The sequence below is a fragment of the Anser anser genome (genome assembly GCF_964211835.1).
Source record: "Anser anser genome assembly, chromosome: 7".
NCBI lineage: Eukaryota > Metazoa > Chordata > Aves > Anseriformes > Anatidae > Anser > Anser anser.
In genome coordinates this window covers 23843784-23866056 of record NC_139727.1, presented here as the reverse complement: position 1 = coordinate 23866056, position 22273 = coordinate 23843784, and the positions used below count along the sequence as shown (strand labels likewise).

The window sequence follows — 22273 nt, the reverse complement described above, 5'->3', positions numbered from 1 at the left end:
AACATGATCTTTTTGATCTTTTCTCCAAACGTCTCTTCCTCATAAACATCTTAAATCCTAAAGAGATATATAGACACAACATGTCCACGTTGGTGTGGATGATAAAGCCAGAGCTTCTCATGGGAGAACGAGAGGATGTCAACCTGCACAGCAGTCTATAGCTTTAAGTAACAGCTGATCTGTTACCACAGATGATCACATCTTTCTCCCAGTGAGGAAACACCAGAATCCATGGTTGTAACATTCATTTCAGAGAAGGAGGTTATGACCAGAAGTGTGCAGAGCACAGTTTGAGACCTCCAAGCACCTCCCACGTTTAGAAGTCAAATCATATTTCTACAAGGTCTAAATAATTGATCAAAAAAAGTAACATTACATTAAATACCGAGTCTGGTAGAGCTGGGATTAAATGCAGGTAATTTCATTCTGCTTACAACTGAGCAACAGAGAGCTCAGAGACTCTGCAGAAATGACAAGTGAACAAACTTCTCTGTTCCTTTGCTGACTGTTGAGCAGTGCCCATGGCCAGCCTTTGGGTGACAGCACTGTCACAGCTCAGAGGGCTGTAGCTAAAGAGCCACCGCTGTCTAGTTAGCAAACACCTAGTAGCAAAAGAGCAGCACTGAAAAGTTAGGTAGAAATGATGCCTCTCTTGACCTCATCACCTTGCAAAGCCTAAGCTCAGATGGAACCTAGTGCTGGCACACTGTCTTAAAAAGCTGTCAACAGCTTTGAGAGATAATTTAAGTTAAAATGGTTAAGTGTCAAATGCTGTGAAAGTGATAGAACTGCTATATTAAATTCTTTATTTTTTTTAATTAAGCAACTTGTTTTCCCCAGCTGTTGTGCATTATGAAAACACACAGAAGTAAGTCAAGTCTGAGACTCGCCAAACACCCTATATGACATTTTGTAAAAGGTCAGTTATGTAGCAGCAAACCACATAAGATTGTAGTAAATGTACAACTACTTTTTTTGCACAGCGGAAGCCAGCAATTAGGCTGTTCTCATAGTAAAAATGCTATTTTAAAAATAGTGCTTCTGTGGTGTAATTAAATGTGTCTTGAAGTGTCCAATACTGATGTTAACATCTCCTGGAACAAGTAGTTCACTCTCACCCCTCCAATGCCTTTGCCTCTAATGTCACGTGGTCAATAACTTGCAGTCTTCTGGAACAGAAATATTTGCAAATAATTTGCAAGTTGCAACTGATCAGTCACCGATCATTTCAAGTCATAGTGTTTCATTTTGCAATTTGGTCATGAGACATTCTGCTGTACAATTTGGTATTTTTAGGTTGTAAAATAACCCAAAGTTTGTTTCTCAGGAGAGTCCTTATTCACTCAAAAACAAAACAAGTTTATAGCACTTAAAACATGCTTGAAGTCCCTCTAGAGGAACCGTTTTTGTTTTGTGTCAACATCTCTGGGGAAAAATAAAAATCCAACTTACTGTAAATCTCTAAGTATTAAAATCAGCAATTCCAGAAACAGACTCTTCCTTAGAGAAACTGATATCCTATGCTTTCTCTTAAACCTTGGAGGACCTCTATTTCTGCCTAATGAATTTTTTCAGTGTGAATTTCTCTTGTAAGAAAGATAAAGGATTAGTGCATAAACTCCTCTGAAATGTTAGCCTGCAGCAAGAGATGAACAGGCTACAGTAGGCATCAGTACATACGAACCAATTCTTTATCTCAACCCTGAAAACCACAGTTTTAAGTTTTCACTGAAATGACCTAGAGGTATAATCAGTTTATGATAAATAACATTTTCTGTTATTAAAATTGACAAGAACAATGGGGAAGACAAAACCTAGCAGTGTTTGACTAGAGAAACAGATAAGACGCAATATCGGTAGGGAACTGAAGGGCTTATCTTGATAGTGGTGTTCTGGTAATCTTCTGCTGCGGTTTCTGATGCTTGCATGTGTGTACATAATACTACACAGCTGAAACAAGGCTAAAGGCCTTATTTATGTGCCTGTGAGACAGTGTGCTTGCTGATAGCTTCTGACAGACTTGGTAAATGGTTTCACTTTATGGGACTTCACAGAATTTAATGATGAAACTGATGCCACTTCTGTAAACATACAGCTGTCATTAATAATTCTGCACTTCTCTGAGAGAAGGTTGAGGAGGAAGTCTTAAAGGTTGTTACAGTTACAAACACATTTACCTGGGAACAGCACTAGACATTCATTTAACAATTTCACCTATGGACTTCTCTTGAGCTTGCACATCTGGCTTTACAAGCCAAGGTAGGCTTTGAAAAGTGTGCAGCATTATTTTAACTGCTCCAATTGGAATTAGCAGCAAGAAATCCTATTCCTATTGACTTCCACAGAAGATTGAGGTCAACTCTGAAATTCCTCCCTCTCCATGAAATCCTGCTGTGAGAAACCATACAATAGAAAAAAAAATAATTTAAGGTTTCTTGTAGAAGCCAGATGGACCACAGATGGAATGTGGTACTGAACCAGCAGCAAATCAGGTGCTGAAGGAAGCTCAGCTTTATTACAGTCACTGGCTATGAATTATAGCTGGATAGGAATTACATGCTTGCAGTAAAATGAAGAAGAATATAGAGCCTTTGGTTACTCTGTGCATCTGCTCAAACAGTTGAATTTTCTGAATATATACAAGAAAACTGAAAAAAAAATTAAAGCATTGTACACGCTAGGTGCCAGTATAGGGATGTTCAGAGGGTAGTCCAGCTTTTGACTTTAGATGGTTCAGAAGAACTTTGATTACATACTTTTCAATTAATTCAAGTAAAGGAAGCAGCACAGAAACCTAAATTGGTGAACTACATATTGAAACCTAACATTAGCAGTACAATTCTAAGTAGGGTGGGTACGTGAAGGTAACAGATACTTTATGGTTGAAGAACTGTAGAAGAACATGTATCTCCAGCAGTGACAGAGGTATGACACTGAAACCGCTGCAACAGAGATTCTCACCACAGCTGACAAACTCAGAAGCTGAGGAATTTACCACTATGAGGGATTTACCACTACCACCAGTGCAAGTCAGCACCCCTTCAGCTCCTTCAGGGGAATCACAGCACTACATCATGGAGCAGGCCTCACCTGGCCTGTGCTGAAAACTGCGGACTCCCAGACTTCTGCAGCCTTCCAGACTTTTAAGTGTCTGACATGAAATGTGTCCTGAAGAAGAAAATCATGTATAACAGAGCTGTATACTTAGTGGTGGTGTGCACGTGTAATATTCATTGCAGTAGGGAAAAACTGTTGAAGTAGGTCTTTTAGTAAAGAGATGGAATATATTTCACCAACATCTCGTTCTGCACTTTCTACAAAACTTGGTTAAGCGTGATGGGAAGTGGATTAGTTAACAAAAACCAACAAACGACAAAAAACACGTTTCTGCCCTCCCTCACCTCCCAGCTAAGGATCGCAGTTGCAAGCGCCGAGGCGAAGCAGAGTGCCTCAGCGCCATCTTGTGGGGACGGCGCTGTTGTAGGGAAGGCTCGAGTTAACCGGGCCTGCAGATGCACGTACTCACCCAAGCAGGCACATTTTTTCTTGATTTTGGTTCTTTCACAGCACTAATCAAGTTGCAAGAACAGTCAAGTACTTGCATGTTATAGGAAACTATCCTGTGACTGAAGAAACACCCCCAAAATACTCTGCTTCTCAGAGAAGCGAGCAAAAAAAAAAAACTAAATCCATGCTCTAACTTCTGGAGAGTTACCCTCATTTAGTGAGCTGTCTGATCACATTGCCACTGCTCCTCCTTGTTTTCTTTTGCCAAAGGAAAGCCTGAGATCTATGAAGTAGTGCCTTCCAGTAAAATTAGCCTTCCAGAAGGCTTTGCTATGACCATAATCAGGGTGCCACGAGGAGGGGAAAAACGAAAATCATTCATCCCCCAAATTAGCCAAAGTTAAGCAAGGAATACTCTTTTCAAGATGTGAGTTACCCATTGAAAAAATTAGAGAGCCTGATACAACTATAACACATGCTATTTTCTAAGCATTATCCCCTATAGCATGACATGCTTGAAAGGAACTATTCAGTGACAGACATGTTCGGGAACATTTATTAAAACAAACTGCTCGATCAATTGTTGGAAGCTTATTCTCTCTGAAAAAAATGTTTGTTTTTTTTTCCAGCCAATATCAGGTATTACTTCACAGTGTTGCATCACTTGCTGTGTGAACACTTACTTTGTAACATGCACTTAATGACCAAATACTATAACAGCTCCTTTGCAACCTTTGAAAGTAATTTTTCTTCCTAGGAGAGAGGTGTATGCTGACAGGTGATTTAAAGTGGCTCCAGCTTGCTGCTGCTCACATAAAAATGGTATTTCACTACCTTCAAATTTAAAACTAAATTGAGAGATCGAGAGACAATAGTGTGCCTGTACAAAACACTTAGCAGAACTCTGGTGTTAGATCTGAAATTGAAATGTTCCACACTACATAAGTTTCCTTCTTTGTATGGGAAACAACAAAAAGTGAGGCTAAGCTTGTTATTGAAGTTACAGTGATCTAAGCTTATTCTTCCTGGGAAAAGGAAACTTCATTTTAAGTATCAGAATTTCTCAATACATGAAAACAATCAATACCAAACTACATTGTCTTATTTCAGATAGTTCTAGAAACTAGGTCTCCTCAAATTTGGAAAAAAAATAGGGGAAGTTACTATTGCTACCCCAAGAGACTTTCCTTTGTGAGATTTGAGTTCTCTTAGGATATCAGTACTGCTTGACCCAGTTTCATAGTTAGAAGCTCTTCTCCTCTTCAGCTGATACACAAGATGCATCACACAACACCGTTGGGTTATGCCTTCCTGCAGATGGAAAAGTTCAGGAGACAACAAGGAAGATTTAAATATCAGATGTCTTCTCTTTACTCCAACCCAAACAATTAAGTTGAACAGAAAGGTTAGAATAAATGAGGAGGTATATTCATGCTCAGCTTTTACTTAACTACAGTATTTATCAGCAAAAGTCAGAAGACGAAGATGTTCTAAAACACCTTTTTGCTTGGTCCTCCAGAAGAGGAGCTGAAAGGAGGATGATGTCAAGCCAGCTATAATCATGGCTAAGAAAAGGTATTTCCTGTTACTTCCAAAGAATTGAAAGTGAACATTTTGATATATTATAGCATCAAACAAGTGCTTTCCTAGTGTTTTTTTTTTTTTTGAAAACATCACATTTTTACAGTCACATACTTCCTCCTCATGAGGGAACTGATAATCCTGACATGGACAATGGAGTACACAGAGCATGATTCATTTTCTAGGCTACTAACATATAGGCTCAACCTTCAACAGCTTGTAGGAATTAAGTACAAAAATCATTATCCCTTGACCAAAGAAAGCAAAGAGAACGTGTTACCTCTGCAGATATTAGAAATTCCTAATCATGAAGTATGATGACCACATCTACACTTATGAATTTAATTCAGTGCAGTTTTTACAATTACAGAGGCTATCCTAGCAATAAAATACCCTAGAGTAAGTGAAATAGACAAATATTAAAATTGTGTGCATAAGTACAGGTACTGTAATGCTCAGTACTCAGTGAATATGTTAGAAACACCTATTCAAATGGCTTCCAGAAAGAACAGCTTTCTTTCTGGAAAAATATAGCTTCCATATAGCTCAGCAACACTGTTGAGCTTCTAATACTAAGTACGAGAATTTAGAAAAGTTGACAATACAGATGGTGAAATGCAGTAGAATTCCTGAAGGTTGTAGTAGCTTGACTTAGTTAATAGCATCAGTATTCTAGTTAGATGCACAGATGACTAAATTGCAATTTAACAGAGCAATTAATTGAAATAAAGTTGTCACTTTTTTTTTTTACCCACAAAAGCTAAAAGAATAAATTATTTGCAACTATGAAACTTTACATTTGGTAGGGAGAAGAACAAACACTATCAATCGGCAATTTCAGAGATGTCAAGTGGCTGAAGGTATTTCAATTACTTCCCATACATTTCAATCAATAAAAAAATCATACATCCAAAAATCAAGTAATGTAACATCCTTCCAATCCTGCATTTTACCTTGTAAATATATATTTTTTCTTTTTTGGAGGGGGGGTTAAAACAAGAGCTATAAGCCTCTGATGATTTAATGAGGAGCAATCAAGTTGTCTTTCAAAGCAACATGACGGAATATGAATCTCACTACAGGCAAGCACAAGGTTACACACAATGGAAGGAACAACCCAGCTAAACAAGCACACACTGATGGGTTCTAAAATTAACTGAAATTATTCAGGAAAAACAAGTTAGGGGTCAAGATGCACAGCTGACTGAAAACATCTGCTAAACATGGAATAATGCAGATGAAATATTGAGAAAGACAAAGAATAAACATGGCAAGTACACCCTATTGTATAAGAGGGTTACATGACTTGACTTTGTATATTTACTATGCCTCCAGCTATGACACTTGTCTAAAAATCAGTAACATCTACCTCAGGTAAGTCTTCACTGCTGTACTCGTCTATAGTCCTGAAAGAATTCAGTCCAGATACCTGGACCAGACAGCAGAAAACAGAAGAGCTGGAGAAGAACAGTCACTTGATTATGAACTAAAACCTTAGCACAAGAAGTACCTGTTCTAGTTGAAGACTGGATGGTTAGAATAAGCTTTCAGATGTCTACACCAGACTGTGTCACTTGAAATAGCAGATTACATTTATGGATATTATAACCCCTGAAGAAAGAGTATTAAAGAATTTAAGGATGCACAAGTCATGATGTGTACTCTTCCCCCTAACATCCCCACCCCAAATTTAGGGTAAGTATACCAGCCACCTGAAAACAAGAATTTAAGCCATTCTGCACAGGCATAGTTATCACTGCACAATGGGTAACTAAGGAACAGTTCCTACGGAAAAAAAAAGCCAAAGATACAAGCTTTCTTGAGCTAATTTCAATTTTAATGGAGTCAAACCTTGAAACCATCAGAAATATTCTACATATCTATATACAAGCTTAGTAGCATGACAAAGTATCTATTACCTCCTATATACAATCAACTAAAACAATACAATAGAACTATGTCTTAACTAGGAAGTACAAACATGCTTCAAGATTATTTAGCTGGTTTTGATCGGAGCCGTCGCTTGATGATTAGATGATCACTTTCCTTCTCATTTTGTTCTATCAAAGTCTGAAAAAGATATTTCAAGAGTTACTCATCTTTTTCTTTATAGAAGGCTGACATACACTTCTAGACCCATGTAATCAACTACATGTTTTTTTCCCATAATAGGCAAATTTCATTCTGAAAACAGCTTCTCTTTTAACCAGATGTTTATAGGACAGAGACCATTTTAACGACGCTTGATTAGAAGCGACAAAATGCTAACATACAAAATTCCATTTATCTTAAAAAAATGTCCAAAGAAAATCCGAAGGCAAGTTTCACTTCTCAACTCTAATACTCATTTTGTGAGATGAGGTGTTCAGAACACAGCTACAGCTTAAATTTCTGTAGCTTTCTCTCACTTTCCCAGTATTCAGTCTCTCATTTTTCCTTTCAATTTCATATTTCTTAGTTTTTTTGTCTCTGTAGTTCTGTCCCATTTTGTTCATCTTCTAACAGACAACATTTTGGTTTCCACCTCCTTCATTCATAAAATTTGAATGAAGAAAATTCAGTGAGATAACGCACCATGGACAAATGCTCACCATCATGAGTAGAAGAAAGACTTAAACAGATTTAGAAGACGTAGTTCCAACAGAGCAGGAGTACTCCTGGCACCATAGCTACTGAGAGCCATGAAGTTGCAATTTCGGGAACAGTACATCAAGCCTTGGCACTTAAGACCCTTCATAAACTGGCTTAGACAGGACAACACAGCTCAAACATACCTAGCAGGCTGTCTGAACTGTACTTTGTACAAGCACAGTACACAAAGTAACCCAAAGATCAGCTAGACATAAATGGAATTTGAAGTTACCTTAAGCACTCACTTCCACTGCAAAGTTAATTGTACATGCAGAGTTTTCTTTAGTGCTTTGATCGTGCTGTTCCAAATCAATGGATCCCTAAATGGTCTGTATTTTTATTCTTTCTTTATGCTACAGTTAACTAGCATAGCATAAAAAGTATAGCATAACAAGTTATGTTATGCCAGTTAATTACTGAAAGAAACAAAACACATTATGACTCAGCTACTGTAGCAGAATAATTCACATTCCCCCTTACCAGAACTAAACTACTTATGGCTCCAAATAGAAAGATCTCCAAGATTGCTTATATCACCTATTGATTAAGTCACAGTCAAACACAGAAGAGAGGTGAGAACACAAAATAAAAAAACAGTAGGAAAACATTACCAAAAAGAATGGCTAATTAGAATTAAGAAATGCTAGTACTATCAACCCCCTTATGCAAACTGACCAGACTTTCAAGTTTGTTCTGTCCCCTTTATAGTTTATTTTAAGCAAAGATTATAGAAACTTATTACATTAGAGTAACCTGTAAGCACTTACTGAAGAAAGAGAGATATCTAGAGGGTAGGAAATGTCAGTTGAATACAGCTTTCTCTTAGCTCTTTTTGGCTTGATCTCATTTTCTTTGAGACTTTCTGGTTCTGAAGACTTCGGAGAGCTCATTGTTGCTATCAGCTTCTTTGCTAGAAGAAATTTTTTAAATCATAAATCAATATCTTACTGGTTTAGTGAGCCTCAAAAAATTAATGAATACAAAAAAAGTAGTTAAAAATAAACACAGAATGAAGTTTAAACATTCAGACATTTTATTTGACCACCATGGTTTCTACAGCTGAAACAGCTTTTTGGATGCAAGAGCTTAAAGTTTACATTCAAATGGGATATTAATATAAATTCAGGTTCAGATGTCACTAGAAGTTAGACTTCAGCAGGAGCTGGACAGCAGGCCTAAATTTATACACTTAACGTAGTTTCAAATTAGTACTAAATCTGTAAAGAGATGAGTACTTGCACATTATGAGGTAGAAGAAGAAAACCCCAAAAATACTAAGTTATGCAAATGGGGAAAGAAAATACCAGATGTGGTAACAAAGGTTACAAACTAAAACCTGGAATTAAGTAATTCCAGGTTGAAATTTTGAATAGTCTGAATTTGGTTTCTATTGATATGCTGTCCCCATGGAACAGATATGATAAACCTGGAAAGTTTTGAACAATCCCACTATCATCAACTAGGTTATCTTAGAACATAAAAATAACGTGTTCTGTAGCAACTTTTCAAACTGGTGTAGAGATCTTAAATTTTAACTATCTACACTGAATGTTTGAATGAATGTTTGAACCAGCCAGATAAGAATGTCTTTTGGGACTTAAAACTGACCATCACTTATGCATTCTGCTAATCTTTTTAAGCTATAGAACCTCAGAGGTTGTACATTACTGTAGGAAAGAAAAAAAATGTTCTTCAGTGAAGATGCCTAGCAGTTAATATTCCCAAAACTATGCTTAAATATCACGAAGATCATTAATCGCCATATAGGAAGTTTATTGAAGTATTCTATATTAATCATATAGCTTTCCTATTCTGTAGAACTAATCTTCCTCTCACACATACACACATCAAAAGTCATTATTACACTTTCCACAGAAACAAAACAGGGAAGGGTAGAGATGGAAAAAAGGAATTGCTTAAAGAAATAGGTAGGATTTTGAATTTGGAGTTAGTTCCCCTCCTCTTAGTGGCCTCTAATCCCACCCAAGCTTACTTTTTACACTTAACCAATACTTTAAAACTGTGTGGTCCTTGCAATTAAGATAGCCTTTTCCACTCTGCAAGATTCAATATAACAGTCCCTAGTTCAGATTCCATTATTTCATAAACTACTTAACATGGCAGACATGTCCTTTAATAACATATACATTAACAGACCACAGTAGAAACAAGCCATTACACAATGCCCAGAAAACAGAATTATTATTTATTCTGTACAAACCTTTAGAATGAATAATAGTAGGAGAACTCTGAAAAAAGCCTCCAAGTTTTTGTAGCGTTCCATCCCTTTTTCTAGCTGACCTTTTGCTTGATGTAGATTCTTGCTTTCTTAGAGGGTATTCTTTTCTAGACGTCTGTGTAGTAGACATCTGAACAGAAATACAAGACCAATATTTAAGTTGAAGTCTGACTTACCTTCAAATTTAATTCCATTTTATTTCAATGTTATTTTTAAGCTGACATTTTGAGCTTTGCTACTGACACCACCTCTGTCTACATTGCTCGCTGTGGGAGTATCTCATTCTATACCCAGAAAAAGTTGTCAATGTTTTGGATATTTCAGAGCATGAGTGATATCTGAAAACAGTTTCTTTAAACATCGATTCCAAGTTGTGGAGCATTTCTTTACACAAACTGTTCTAATTAGAAATAAAACATAAGGAAACTGATAGGAAAAAATACAGTACCCACCCTCTGAACTTGCCCAGGATAGTACTGCAGCTTAAAGACATTTTTATAATTGTTGTGCATTTAAGTGACATGCATTTAACTAAACCTTAGTTTTACTTCAAGAACATCACCTACAACAGCACTTATTAATACACTCAAACTTGACTTTCCTGATATTCAACATGCAACAACATCCTTTCCTCCAAATCATTATACAATACAGCCAGTACATACTTGGCAAACAGACTTTCTCTCTCTCCTTTGTTAGCTTATAGAATTTAAGAGGAAGAAAACATAAGTGTTTAAGAAACCTTATCTATATACTTGAGTGAGGTAAGATATTGTTAAGAACGTTTGCTCCTTTCACATATCCAGGAAGTTACAGATATGCATTACAGAAAATGCCAAACTATCTTCAAAAATAGAAAAAAAACAAACCATTTTCTTGTTGCTTGTAGAAGGTGAGCTAAAAGCCATAGCAGATTTTGCATTTTTCTTGTTCTCACTTTTCACAAAATCCTAGGGAAATAAATACATAAGTTTTAGCTTTCTTCCAGAAATAATTATTTACGTCAAATAAACAGCCACTGCTTAAACTTAAATGCTATGGCTAACAGTAGGAAGGTATTTGCTAATATTGGATAGTGGTAACTATTCAAATGCTAAATAAACTTTAAGGGAACTAGAAATACCTGTAGGTAAACCATTCTGCCATTTGAAATTCTCTTCTCTCCATTATTTCCTATACATCCAGTATTGAGGTATTTAACAAGTGAACATGTAAGTTGAAAGCAACTCAATAAATCTAAGTATAAATTCAGGTTTATGGTGACAATGATAAAAACAGATTGTTACTAACAGCTTAACAATAGAATTAAGACATCTCTCTACATAAACTTTTCTTTGAAGATCCATGTGAAGCAAAACTGCACATTGACAATTCCATTGAAGAAACAGCTGGATACTTTACACTAAAATAGAAAGCCAATGTATGGGAAGTCTAAGAAGCTGATTTGTGTGTACAGCTTTCTAGAGAAGAAATGCAATGGATTTCAGATAACTAAATCTTCTTTTCCCTTTTCTGATGCTGTTAGAGGTCAGCATGGCTATTAGTTTTGTTCAGTTAAAGATTGGACTCTGTACAAGGTTCAATTTTGTTCATTTCTAAAAAAATACTTTAAGGCGAACAAACAGTCATTTTACCATCAACAGTTTCCAATTTGTCCCTAGCTTTTGGGTTGACAATATGCTTTTCAGTTCTGAGGAATTTAAAAACTATTACTAGTTTGAGACACCATTAAAGTTACTGAACAGTTTACTAATCTGTTTGGCACGTGTAATGCAAAAATAAATATTTAAGAGTAATATTCAGATGAATAAGACAGCAATAAACTAAGTCAGCATTACATAACTAAACTTAGAAAAGTTAGTTAACTAAGTTATGTTATCCCATGAAGGTATGGACCAATACACTATGAAAGGATTTAAGTGAATTGTTATAGTAGCCTTGAAAAGGTGGATAAGTACATTAGATGAAATATATTCATCTGCAGATAAGGTTCAGCAGTTTTTCCAGTGCCCTCAGAAGGTTGGTTATTTTTTACTTCAAAAAAAGCAAATGTTTCACTCTACAGCTGGGACAAGCTCACTCACTTGAAAGACATCAGACATTAGCCAAGTCATCCACAAGTCATATCCTTCTTACTAACCTGTCAACTGCATAAATCCTTACAGATTCAAATAAGGCCCCTAAGTAGCATTACAGGTACAAAACCGTAAGACCAGACTGTGGTATTTAGGTAGCCTTGAGATAGTTATGTTGGTGCTAATGCCGGTGAAAGGTATGCTGGTAACATGCAGTGAACAACATATACCATCCTCGACTGCAGTGGAGTCTCAGGCTCACATATAAACATCACAGCACATTAAGAAGGCTGCAGCATATAACCTAGCCCAACTGAATGAATTGAAGATGAATTAAAGTCTACAGAAAACAGTGAAGTTCAGGTGCTGGTGCAGTTCTGTGCAGCCCCTCATACGATGGAAAAAAAAGGAGGTGGCCTTGGGGCTCTGAAATGCATTGATTAAGCTTAATTTGTAATTGAGTATTAGGAGAGAATTGATACCAACAGTTGCCTAAACCAAAACTAGCAATTCGGTAGAATTGGTCTGCAATCCCACAAAGGAGAGCTGGAGACAGAGCAAATGGTACCGGCATGGAGAGTGCAGTGTAAAAGGCAAAGAGGAAACGCAAGGCAGGGACATGGGTCCAGAGTCTGGATAAATTGAAGTCTGTGGCCTTATTCAACACAGACCAGAGATCCAGCACTCATGTATATTTAAACTTCTTTCACTGCCCCCCACCCAATATATTAAGGTATTTGTAGACCTCAGTAATCTCAATGAGAATCAGATAAAGTTCTAACAAAATATCACAGTAATACATTGAAAAACTACACAACATTTTGTTAGTTGGTCTAGGTCATACCTCATCCATCTCGTCACTCTTCCTTTTCCTTCTTGTTTTGAGCATTTTAACTGTCACGGGTGAGGCGCTGCCCTGATGCTTTACCTCCATCTTATTTGGTTGCAGAGGTGTGAACTGGATTTCCATCTCTGGTTTTGGGAACCGACTAGTTCTTCCATTTTCTGTGGACACTTCCGAAGAGTCAAGGACAGTTTCTGAATGCTCCTGCAATGTATAGAAATTTTAAGGAAACAAGTTTTTAAGTAATTGAGATTTAAAAAAAATTATAATGCAGTCCCCCTGGAAAAGGATATGTAAAGTAAGCATTCAATCAGTTTTCCAGATGTTAGTTTACAGAATTTTTATGATAGAAGAACTCTACTCCAATTATAACTGAATTTAACCCTTATTTTCTAGGGGGTCTTTTTTTTCTCCCAGTTATAGATTGAAATAAAAACTTAAGTTTTCCATGCTGAATTCAGCTTGATACTTTCCAGGTCGTTTTCCTCAAGGGCACAAACAACTGGGTTGTTTATGCAGCTAGCAGCAGCAGAATTGACATGATCATCTTCATCTCAATTCTGCTGCTTAGGAACTAGGCAGGTACAAGAGCTTTAGGCAGAAAAATTGAATTTTTCTCTAGCTTATCTTTAGAGAGTTTGCCCTTCTCCTTCAACACTATGGAAGTTAATTATGTAAATAACAAGGTCCAGCTGGCAAGCTGCAAGCCAAATTCAATCTGCAAGAGACTTATCTCTTTTTTTTTCCCCTAGAGAAAGCCCAGGCATTCAGACAGCAACATTGTCAACAAGCTGAAGATTTTCTCTTGTACCAGCTCACAGCCAAACAGCAAGAACCACACAGCAGGGGTGGGACAGAAAGGTCAATTTTTACTTCTTCCCCAGCACGGCTTACTGTCCACCATCTACCCAACCCTGTTTTTCTCAGCAAGAAAGCCAGAGCTGTGGTCTCCCTGACTCTTCTTCCTCTGTGGCAGGAATTCAGCTGGTGACTAGAGTACCAAAGGGAATTCAGCAGCTGTCTGAATGAAACATGGGCTGCTGGGGGCACAGCCGAGGATAGAGAAATGACAGATCGCTGCTTCTACTGCTGCTAGTAGGGTCCCAAACAGACTAGCTGCTGTTATTTCTTATACCAGTTCACTCTGAAGGGCACCTTCCTCCTCACAAAAAATGATCAAAGCTCAGGGAAAGCCAAAAGTTAGTAAGACTCTTCAACAGGCTCTGCCAGGATTCTGAATGGAGGTATCACCACCATTGCATTTCCAAGAATGAGTTGGTTAATAATATTTTTCTTTATATAACTGCTACTTTATGAAAGTTAGCAATCAAAGATTTGCATAGGGTTGGTTAGTATCCTCAGCTAACATGGCTTTATAAGTATTTTTCCAGGTGACTTATCTAATCAGCCACTTTATGATGAAAGTTTTCAAAAGCACATAGATAAAATTCACCACCAAGTTATGTTTCTACAGCTTTTGTTGCTACCAAAAAGCTCTCAAATCAGGCTATCTGATCATGTCAAAAGGTATCTGCAGAATAACTTCAGAATTGTTCAGACATGACACTGTTTCCTACCCATTTTTTTATTTATCAAATCCATACAACTATAAAACTTTGCGATTTAAAGTTTCATACCAACCTCAGTTTCACTTAATGAAGAAGCACTGTTGGAATCATTCTCTTTAACTTCATGTCTTATTGGAATACTTTCTCCAGCTATTGGATTAGTCTCGCTTTGTTTCTTCGTAATCTGTAAATATTTAGAATGAATAAAGATTATCCTATATAACAAACCTTAAAAAACCCACTGAGTTTTCTAAAGTTATACTATAAAATCTCAAGCACAGACACCTAATGAGCACCTAGACTAAAAGACAGCACAAGTCTGGGAAGCTGGTAGCAGCTATTCATGATGTGATCGTAAGATGTGAGCTGCTGGGTCTCATCAACAGTCCATCTTTTTCAATATTCTGTCTCTGAAAGTGGAAGGGAGATTCTATCTAGGGGTGTGCGATCCTGGTCACCTTGTCATCTATTCCCTTCATACTCTCACAGCACTCTCAATGACTGTATCAACACCAGTTGGCTTTTCTCCTCATTCATAACAAGTGAATGTCCATGAATAACCCTTCATGGGAACAAGAAGAGTAAAGCCAGTTAGGTTAATTCAAACAAACAGAATGAGACTGATGTGAGCACTGCTGTTGGGAACAACTATTTCACAGGAAAGCTAATGAATGGAACAAAACAGAAGCTACTTCTGAAGCTGTATAGCTAGCCTTTTCCTCATGCCACATAAACAAAAAAACTGCATACGAAGATCTTCCAATAGTAATAATAGCACCAGCCACAAACGTTTGATCATGCTGGTCATGCTGTTTGCTTGGACACGTGGGGATAATCAAAGAGGAAGTCTAACAGCCCCGTTTTTTTCTTTCAAGCCAGACCAATGCGATAGAGCTTGCAAATTTCATTACCTGGATACTAGAATTATATCAGCAAGACTAGTAGAGAATGCATGATAAGCTACACAAGCTTTTCTTTTGGGAAGATGGGAGCTTTTTTTTAAAAGTATATTTAACAGTTCATTTTGAAATTCCTGCTCTAACTGAAATTCCTGAAATTACAACTTCTGGGATATTCCTAGTATCTCAAATATATACTGATAAAAGAACAGAACAACAATTATTACAATTATTTTCTCTAAATGTAACAAACATTGTTAGTATGTACTAATCATACCTCTTTGTTTACAGAGGAATCCCCTTTATCTTGTCTTTCTTCATGTAAAGGTACTTCTGGTAAAAACTGAAGGCTTTCATGGTTAATGCATTTTTTCAATTCCTTTATGAAGTCTTCTTTATCAGCCAACTGTTTTCTTAGTTCTAGCACAGTTTCATTATCCTAATAAACATAGCAAAAATTGCAAAATTATAGGATTGGCAAAAGGAATTAACATATACATCAGCAGCACTGCAATTACTCAATAGCAACAATTTTAGAATTGTAGGCTAGAACAGTGAACTATCCAACATAAAACACAATAGTTTAAATTATTTGTGTGGCCACTATTGGAAGTAAAGAAGTCATATAGTCTGGAAAGATGTAATACAATTTTTATTTTATTTTGCTCTACTTATGTGCTTCAGTCATCTTCCCTAAGGAATAAGAAGCTCAGCTTTCTATTTTTTCCATTAAGTCCTTGCTGCTGTGAAACAGTCAGCAGTTGTGGTAGTTTTGTTATGAGCGTGTGCACCCGGAGAGACTGAATTCAAACATCCACAGAGGAGTAACTAATTCAGTCTTCTGTTTAGCTTTTGAAGTCCTATGCTTCTAATTAGATTAGCTATCCTGGTTAAGAGCTGGACACAGAAATTAAAAAAAGTAACTTGAGAAATCATTCCTTCTCTGCCTCCATTGTTTTCTTTCAACTTTCCTAATTTCTTTCATCTCATGCCATTCTACATGCTAGATCAGAAAGCACTCGAAGAAAGAAACAGAAAACTATTTCCTACCAAGTGTTCAGCCTAGCCTGGGACAAAGTGCTACGAGCTACAGGAAAAAAGTCATTTTAAGATTTCTAGTCCAACCTTGCAAACAAAGGATCAAGTTGACTTGTGCATTTATTTGAACTACTAAATATTTTGAAACTTTAGCCATTGACACAAATTCAGTTTGAAAAGAACATAAAGCCAGCATTATTTTAAGCTGGCTGCAAATATTAATATGACAGTGTTTAAGAACAAAAATACAGCCAAAAGGCAAAGAAGAGTGTTTTGCAGAATGTATGGGAAGCAATTCACATGGTAAGAAATAAAAAGCTGACCTTTCCTGAATCCTTTAGGACAGACTGTTTCAGTTCTGCTATTTCTTTATCTTTTTGTATGGTTTTAGAAGCCAAAGTCTTGAGCTGTACTTCCAAAGCTTCTACTAATTTATCTCTCTCTTCACGCCACTTTTGAAGATTGCTGTCCTTTTCCTCCAGCTGTGCCGCAAGTCTTTCCTAAATGGAGAAAAGATTTAAAATGAACACTACTGCTACACACTATCTGAACTGTTCTGACAGTTTGGCTTCATATAGTTAGCGCTATTTTATGGCCTTAGCAAACTGGAGAGGCCTTTTACATCTTAAAAAGGGCATGCAGAACTACAAATATACTGTATACAAATACACAAAAGCAAACCATGCTTCAATTTGACAGTCTATATTACTCTCCTTGTGAATATTTTTTTCCCAAAGAACCTCAACTTCTGTTTATTCAAGTGATTATTAGCAAGCATCAGGAAAAGTGCGAGTGATAGTAATACTAAGCTCCACGCGTTCTTCTGTGCTGGTTGCAGGTCCACAAAGTCAATGCTAACTACTTCTAGATAGTAAATATAGTTTTGTAGAATGTACAGATTCATACAGTTTCACGTGCTGAAGAAGTTACAGTCATGACAAGAGGCTAGTGAGCATGCAAAGTAGCCATCTTTTTATAAAATATCAGTCACTATTTTGAAAGCTATATGGGAGCAAAAGCACTGGCATTTTGACCACGTATTTTTACTTTATATCTGGAGAGAAGCTTTTTTCTCGCCATCTTCTGATTATTTATTCTTCTTCCTTCTAAGGCCTTATAGGCTTCTATTTCTACAGAAGAGCCAAGAAACAAATTCTGTTATTCAAAGTATGTTTTCTTAGCTTTATTAAACAGTAATTCATTTTCAGTTGTAGGTCCCGTATTGATGGCTTACACTATATACTAAGCATTTTTTATTTTTTTTTCTGTGACCCTCCTCATCTTCCCTTTTCCATATCGAGAAGATCTCATCTGGGCTTTGTGTCATGTAAAAAAGTGAGTGGACTTTGACAAATGTCACCTACTCTCAAGTGCTGATACTGCTAGCATCAGACGTGAAATTTGTTCTGCACTACAGACTTACACTAGAGGACTGTGCCAAGACCTCATCACTTACAATTTCTGCTTGCTGCTTTATACGACGCTCTCTGTCCTCAGCAAATTTTTTCATTTCTCTGTTGCGATGGCTCTCAGCTTCTTTCACTTGATCTATGAGTCCTTTTTTTTCTTCCATCCACTTTTTTCTGTCAGTTTGATATTTTGCCTCATTTTCCTATTTTTTAAAAAAAATTGAAATGAAGTCATAAGAAATTAAGCAAAACCAAAAAGTCTTAAAAGCCACATTACCATTAAATAGACTTGTTTCAAAAAGATAAATACTAGCAGTTTTACTCCAGCATATTCTCAAATGCTGGCATTAGATATTTATAACTTCTTTCCTATTGGAAAAGAAAATTAACAATTTTCAGCATTTCTTATGCAGAAAGAAGTGACATCATAGAACATTTTTTTCCTTTAAAAATGCTCCGAGTAAATCATGAGCACTATAAAAGTTACATCAAAAGTAGTACTAAGGAGACCCTTTTAATTTACAGGCATCTAATCTTTCATGCCACCTTACAGGAATATTAGAAGCAAGTTTTCTAATGCTAAGATTGAAAGGCAAAGAATACAGTACAATTTAAATGGTAGGAGTAGATTATGAGTACCTAAGAACATCCAACCCACAGCAACCTTGCCTTTTTTTGCTTTCAAATCACAATCAAATCTGTTATCCTTCTCTTATGTAAGACAGACAGCACCTGAGAAACTGCTTGGAAAAAAGTCTGTGTGATCTAAATAGGTTATTTAGTTAACCAAAGCAATTGACAGGAAACAGGTTTGACAAAAACTATCATCTGAAGTTTATGATTTGCTTCAAGTTCGTATTTCCTTCTTGCATATGATGTACAAATCGATTAAGTAAGTACTTGGCTTATATTGTGTAGATCTAGTATAAAATGGAGCGAGTGTTAACGAGTGTTCAACTTTCCCTTCTGTTTGAAGGATAGCATTAGTTTTATGTATTAGAAACAAATTTTTTTTTCAGGAGGAAAGAAAAAAGTGCAGAACCATTGCACTAACAGAATAAATGCAACTTGTTGTCTAATCACTTCGGAAATTCCAGTGAGAGCCTATTTCTTTTTATCAATAAAGGAAGCCAGATTGGTTAAGACAACTGTTCAGCGTAAGGCAGCAACAGAAGCACTGTCCACTGTAGCATAATGTAGGGAAAGTTGTACTCCTTATCATATGATTATGAAAAAAAGCCAGTCTCCTAGAAGGTACAGCTTTAAATCTAAGTATGAATTAAGTAACCTTATTTTACCTTCAGTTCTTTCTGCAGCTTTATTAATTCCTTATCATTTCCATTTATGTCTCTCTCTTCATTTCTGGTCATCTTTTGCTGCCAGTCAGTATTGCTCTGGTTATTCAGCTGCATGTATTTCTGCTTCCATGTTTCCAATTCTAGTTGGTACACAAAATGAGGTTACATGGTGTGTAGTTTCAAATTCGTATTTGACCACATTAACGTCTACCTGCTAAAGTCACTTGGGTTTATCAGCTACTAACACAAAGAAATAACAGAAGCCTTTAACTATTAGAAATTTGTTATGTACTACAGAAAATTAATACCTGAATAACAGTCAAAGGGAAAATAGAAGTGGCTACTGCAACATATATAAAACAACGTTGCCTCCCTGCTCCCTTTCCCTGGAGAGATTACCTGAAACTAATCTGCTGTTTTCTTCTAGTTTGGCTTCAAGCACTTGTTCTTGTTCAATCTGAGTCTGCTCTTGTTCTTCTAACGTCATCCGCATATCTTCAATTATTTTTTCTTTTGCACTGAGTTCTGAAGGTTTGAAAATAAATTTACAGATGAACCCCCTACTAGTTCCCATGATTTTTTCTAAAAGAGCCTTCAATACAAAGTAGTTTCCCCCATGATCAAAAGATCTATTAGAAAGAAATAGAGCATCTCTATTCAAATATTTATATACAAATACATAAAAAAAGCTTAAGAAAGTCTTACTAAATAGAGTTAAATCTCTTATCTAAATTTAAGATAAATAAGAATATTGACTGTATTATGAGAAAGCCGTGGTTCAACTACTCTAAGTTCATCAAGCCTACAGAATCTGTTGTTGTAGAATTTCACATTTCAGTGTGTGATTTTTGTTACAGGTTATTTATTTTGGCAAATAAATACCAGATTAAAAAAGTACAGCATACCTACACTTTCTCAAGGACTTGTTTCTTATTCTAATTCTGTTTCTTTGCTTTCAAATATACTTGATAATAGTGATGCAACAAAAATTAATTGCTGACTGTAACACTTTAACATTCAGCCTAAAGTTTCTCAAATCATGTCTCACAGTACAAATACGTAAGACTTGTCAAGGTAGTTAATAGCATGACAGCTCATTACATTGACATTCCACACCCAAAAAACACAAAAGTAGTGGCTTTTTCTGACCTTTACGTGTGTTCTCATACAGTCTGGAGACTTCTTCCAGCTTCTCATTACTCAACTGCTCCTGAATATCACATTGAAAGCAAGTTAAAAAGAAGTGTTGAAAGAAAAACATACTAGAAATCAGTAGCAGTCTAGAAAGCTTTTCATTCTGAGCTTTAATGAGTAGAACTTTTAAGACAGTCTAGAATAAAGAGTTTTTTCCATATAGCGTAAAGGAGCATTCAAGCTGATAAAAAAAGGTTTAGAGAAAGACATCTCAACTAATAATAAATAGACATCACAAAATAGAATCAGGGTATTACATATGTATTTACTAAGCTGATTGCTGTATTTTAAAAAATTACCAATGCTCTGCAATAACTTTTTAAACACTTTCCATCTATTATGTCTAGTTTCAGCTGGCTACTTTCATTTTACCTCCAGTTCTGCAAGCTTTTTCCTGTTGCTTAGAAAACATATCATTAACAGACTAGTTAAAAAATTAAGAGCAAAAAAAAAACCTTTTTAAGTTGCTGGATAGCACGCTGTTTGATATCTAGTTCTTCACCAAACTGTTTTTTAATTTTTTCAAGTTCATTAACTTTGTTCCTCAGGGATTTCTCTTCGGAACGCATTGTGGACACCTGCAATGGAGGTAGAATGCAGAGACAACAGACAAAGCTGACAATTAGTTACAAACTTCTTTACAATCTAAGCTACCTAAATAACTAAATGCTTTAACTAAAAGTCAAATTATTGCAAGAATATTAACATCTTAACTAAATTTCAAGGTCTGGATGTGCATTATACTGTACGTTCTTCCTAACACATGATTTTCATCATTGATTACAGTACGTTTGGCAGGAAAAACAAAATTCAAATGGCATAATCTAACTCCAAATTTGGTTGTCTACTTGAAAAAAGAACAATTTTCTGACGTGATTTCATCTACCCCTTACTCTCCGTCAAATAAAGAAGGATTAACCACCAAACTCTGAGCAGTAGAAGGTCAGCAAACATAAGGCTGCAGGGAAGACACTAATACATTTTTAAGCCTTAATTTTCAATCCCAGACTCTTCTAATCTTTTGTACTAAATTCTTGCAATAACTTAATCAGGTTCTAAGAAACCCTATCACTTCATAACTAAATACTACCAATTAATATTACTACAAGTTACTAATAGAAAAAATAACTCAAATTAAAAAGAAGTCTTGAAGTTAGTGCTTTCTTCTTCTGGTATATACTGCTTTTCATCATTTTCCACAAGTCTGAAGGTTGAGGCTTTGAAGTTAGTACAAATACCAGTGTAAGACATTATAATAACTATAACAGTAAAGTATCTCACCATAATCAAATCAGCCTTACTTTCCCCACAAGCCTTTTTCAAGGTAACTAATAAAGTTTACTTCTCCTTCCTCCCCCCGTTACCTATATTAAACCACATTTTGGCATCTCATCTTCTCTACAGCTTCTATATAAACATTAACAATTCACATCTACTCTAGCTGTATAACTTAAAATAGCTTCAAGATGAAACACTTAACCTTCATAGTTGGAGATTTGAGAGAAACCTGTTTTAAATAACAAAACTAAGAATAAACTAGCAGAAGAAACATCCTGACTATGACTACAAACCTCTTTTTGTACTTGCTGAATTTGTTTCTTGGCATCAGAAAATTTCTCTTTCAAATCTTCATGTTCTTCCTCTTTCCTCTGCAAATCTTTTTTCAAACTCTGTACAAGGGCAGAACTCTCAGAAAGATCTTTATTTAGCCTGGTGTTAGAAATAAAAAGACATAAATAACGTTACTATTACACATCTCAAAGAAACAACATTTACGGGTTAATTCAAGCTCTGATTGTTGGTTTCTATCAATAAATAGTAACTCAGATCTACCAAGACCAATGACAAACTCTATACTATTACTTTCAGATTTCAGCTTTTCCTAAGGTCTTGAAGCAACAAGCTACTTAAATTCAGTTCTGATGAATATACAACATAGAACTATTATAAATCCCCAATTTATTCTGTTACCCTGCATGTTCCTGTTTCC

At 36.1% G+C, this 22273-nt stretch overlaps 1 protein-coding gene across 4 annotated transcripts in view; it reads right to left on the bottom strand.

Annotated features, from left to right (window-relative positions):
* Window positions 1-6903: 6903 nt before the first annotated feature.
* The window catches only part of KIF20B (kinesin family member 20B), a 39118-nt gene continuing 23748 nt past the window's right edge, over window positions 6904-22273 (bottom strand). For all 4 annotated transcript variants that reach the window (XM_083844162.1, XM_083844163.1, XM_083844165.1 and 1 more), the window contains exons 21-34: window positions 21855-21993; window positions 20739-20861; window positions 20239-20299; window positions 19489-19614; window positions 19090-19229; window positions 17839-17994; window positions 16706-16882; window positions 15622-15783; window positions 14519-14629; window positions 12878-13081; window positions 10828-10908; window positions 9941-10088; window positions 8487-8629; window positions 6904-7158 (exon numbers count right to left, since the gene is read on the bottom strand). In XM_083844162.1, the coding sequence (XP_083700288.1) occupies window positions 7081-7158; window positions 8487-8629; window positions 9941-10088; window positions 10828-10908; window positions 12878-13081; window positions 14519-14629; window positions 15622-15783; window positions 16706-16882; window positions 17839-17994; window positions 19090-19229; window positions 19489-19614; window positions 20239-20299; window positions 20739-20861; window positions 21855-21993 (1849 nt within the window). In that variant the 3' untranslated portion in view covers window positions 6904-7080. The remainder of the gene's footprint in view (window positions 7159-8486; window positions 8630-9940; window positions 10089-10827; window positions 10909-12877; window positions 13082-14518; window positions 14630-15621; window positions 15784-16705; window positions 16883-17838; window positions 17995-19089; window positions 19230-19488; window positions 19615-20238; window positions 20300-20738; window positions 20862-21854; window positions 21994-22273) is intronic.